Source organism: Lactuca virosa, chromosome 3, assembly GCF_052849685.1.
Source record: "Lactuca virosa cultivar CGN04683 chromosome 3, Lactuca_virosa_CGN04683_v6, whole genome shotgun sequence".
NCBI lineage: Eukaryota > Viridiplantae > Streptophyta > Magnoliopsida > Asterales > Asteraceae > Lactuca > Lactuca virosa.
Genome location: NC_136428.1, coordinates 327,115,754 through 327,118,177, shown reverse-complemented (window position 1 = coordinate 327,118,177; position 2,424 = coordinate 327,115,754). Strand labels below are relative to the sequence as shown.

Below are 2,424 nucleotides of genomic sequence, written 5' to 3'. Positions count from 1 at the left end.
GAGATTTTCTGTTTTGTAGGGATTTGGGCACCGAGCTTTTGATCCATCAGCCTTTTCGGCACCTTTTTGGCACCGAGCTACCTTTTTGACACCGAGCTTGTAATAAGGTTACTAGTTTTTAGTAGATTATAAGTAGATTATAAGCTCGGTGCGGAAAAGGCCTATGGATCAAAAATAGTAACCTTACTAAAAACTATTTCACTAGAATAGGTTGCGTGTCGCAACATATACAAAACAAGTCGCAAATTAACGTGTTTTGCGGGGATTTCGCACAAAACATGCACACATGATACCCGGATTTTGTCAAGCAATTTGATTGGACAACAAATAGTACAAAGACATAGGGATTCCATGAAACTTTGGGCTTAACTGAAAAAAATACAAGATAAATATCAGTAATTAATAATGGTGTCAACCAAGCAATCCGCCACCGGAGGAACCGTAAACCGGAGGTGGTTCAAGTGGTTGAGAAGATAAAGAACCACCTACATTGCGTCCTACGCCACCACCCAAATGCAATTCAGATAAATTTGGTATGTTGGAATTGTCTCTTGTTCCAGCTCCCTGATCATAGAGGAACCCTTTGAACAAATGACCACCGATTGTCACGCACGCTTGGTATGCATATTCGTCGTCTCCGTCTTCTACAGCCGTTACTCTCACACACTTGAAAACCGCCGGAGCACGCACTTGAACCGGCAATGATTGCATAAAACTTGGATCTAAGATTTAAAGAAACCATTTTGTGAGTGCCCCATAAAATGATGAAGCGATATAATTCCGCCATTAACTAAAGATGATGGTTTGTCAATTACCTTGGTGATGATGACTAGAACTAGTGTCGAAGCTTCTTGGAGGTGTGGTATTTGACGTTGAAGTGTGTGACGGAGTCGCGGTGCGCGAAGTGAGTCGAGGTTTCTTGGTGACGGAAGTAGACGCCGAGGAACCTGCTGTAGCGCCGCCGGTGGATGGCATGAGCTGACGTTCGCGACGGCGAGCGGCGGGGACCCAAGTGCTTTTCACGTGGGTAGCACAATCAAAACCTCTACTTTTACAGCAAGTTCTACACCGTCGGTGGTTGCAGTCTTTCTTGGCTTGGTTTCCGCAGTCTTGACAAGTCAGGGTGGACCCAGACGTTGACGCCGAACCAACACCGCCGCCGCCGCCGCCAAATCCATGATCGGAAACTAACGATTTCTTCAAGAAACTTTGTTGTGGATGCGGTTGCCAAAACTGAATGCTGTTAGTACTAGTGTTCGCGTTGTTACCTCTAACCCCACGATTACCCACCATACCCTCATCTAGACAAGGGGTGGCGGATATAAGCGGGATGACACCAACGCCAAGCGCCGTCGCAGTGGCGGTGGAAGCATTGGAGAATGGTGCGTTGAGAGAGTGAGCATGTGCATGATCAGAAAGATGATGGCTCGAGGGAGCAACGACAAACATACCCATTTCAGCTGGGACACCATAGTTGATTTGCCGAGCAGAGGCTGACGACCAAATCCCCGTCGAGCCTCCACCAGGGGCGGCGGAACCGGCATTGAAGCCCAAGGAGAGGTCCTGATCAGAAGGTCTGAGAGCAGAGGAAGACGAAGGATTAGCCACCCAGTCTGCAAACGCACCTGAATCAGAAGGCAGCCTAGTATTCCTGCTAGAAGCCACAACTACAATATTTATTATAACTTCCTTTAATCTTCTTCTCACTGGAACTTTTATCTTACAATCTACAAACCCTTTGTAACATAGGGCTGAAACATACAAATCGAAGATCCGAGAAGATCTACTTTAGCTTACAAGCGCAATTATTAGATTTGCAGACAGCAAGAGATGATATACAGAGATTTTCAGTAAGATCAGAAGATACTGCCACTGCAACAAACTAAATCATAAATTCATTGGTTCTTGATCTTCTCCGTCTCGTGAGCTTTTATGGCGTCTTCTTGGGAAGCGAGAGACTTTTGGTGGGTTGGGGTTTAATTTCTCTCTCCAATAATCGAAGAGTGACGGGTATGAAGAGTTTCTTTATCTAGTTTTTTTGTAGTTTTTTGTGGATGGGAAGAGCTTTTAAAGTCACATGAGAGAACCCCCACACTACCCTCTTCCGTTCTCTAGGGTTGCTACAACTATATCTCTAGTACTGTCAAGACTGCTGCTAACTTCTCAAACAACATAAATCCTCACCTTTTCTCAAGCGCGTAAGGTACAACACATATTGTATTTTGTTATATTTTTACGTGTTATTATTTATGGTAATATGTTTCTTTAAGATGATTTTTTTAGTAAATAGTTATATTTTCATTAAGGTACAACACATATTGTATTTTGTTATATTTTTACGTGTTATTATTTTTGGTAATATATTTCTTTAAGATGATTTTTTTTAGTAAATATAGTTATATTTTCATTTAATTTATAACAATA

At 42.8% G+C, this 2,424-nt stretch overlaps 1 protein-coding gene across 1 annotated transcript; it reads right to left on the bottom strand.

Annotated features, from left to right (window-relative positions):
• Positions 1-298: 298 nt before the first annotated feature.
• Positions 299-1,788, bottom strand: LOC145167391 (protein LATERAL ROOT PRIMORDIUM 1-like). The gene is made up of 2 exons (XM_079086587.1): positions 816-1,788; positions 299-722 (listed from the first exon to the last, which is right to left on the bottom strand). The coding sequence occupies exons 1-2, from the start codon at positions 1,453-1,455 to the stop codon at positions 412-414; spliced, it is 951 nt and encodes a 316-aa protein (XP_078942713.1). The 5' UTR covers positions 1,456-1,788; the 3' UTR covers positions 299-411.
• Between the last annotated feature and the right edge of the window lie 636 nt (positions 1,789-2,424).

Excerpts from the sequence above, each read along its gene's own strand:
- LOC145167391 (XM_079086587.1), bottom strand. The coding sequence starts at position 1,455 with ATGGGTATGTTTGTCGTTGCTCCCTCGAGCCATCATCTTTCTGATCAT. Across the intron at positions 723-815 it reads TTCTAGTCATCATCACCAAG|ATCCAAGTTTTATGCAATCA; the intron begins GTAATTGACAAA and ends TTTAAATCTTAG.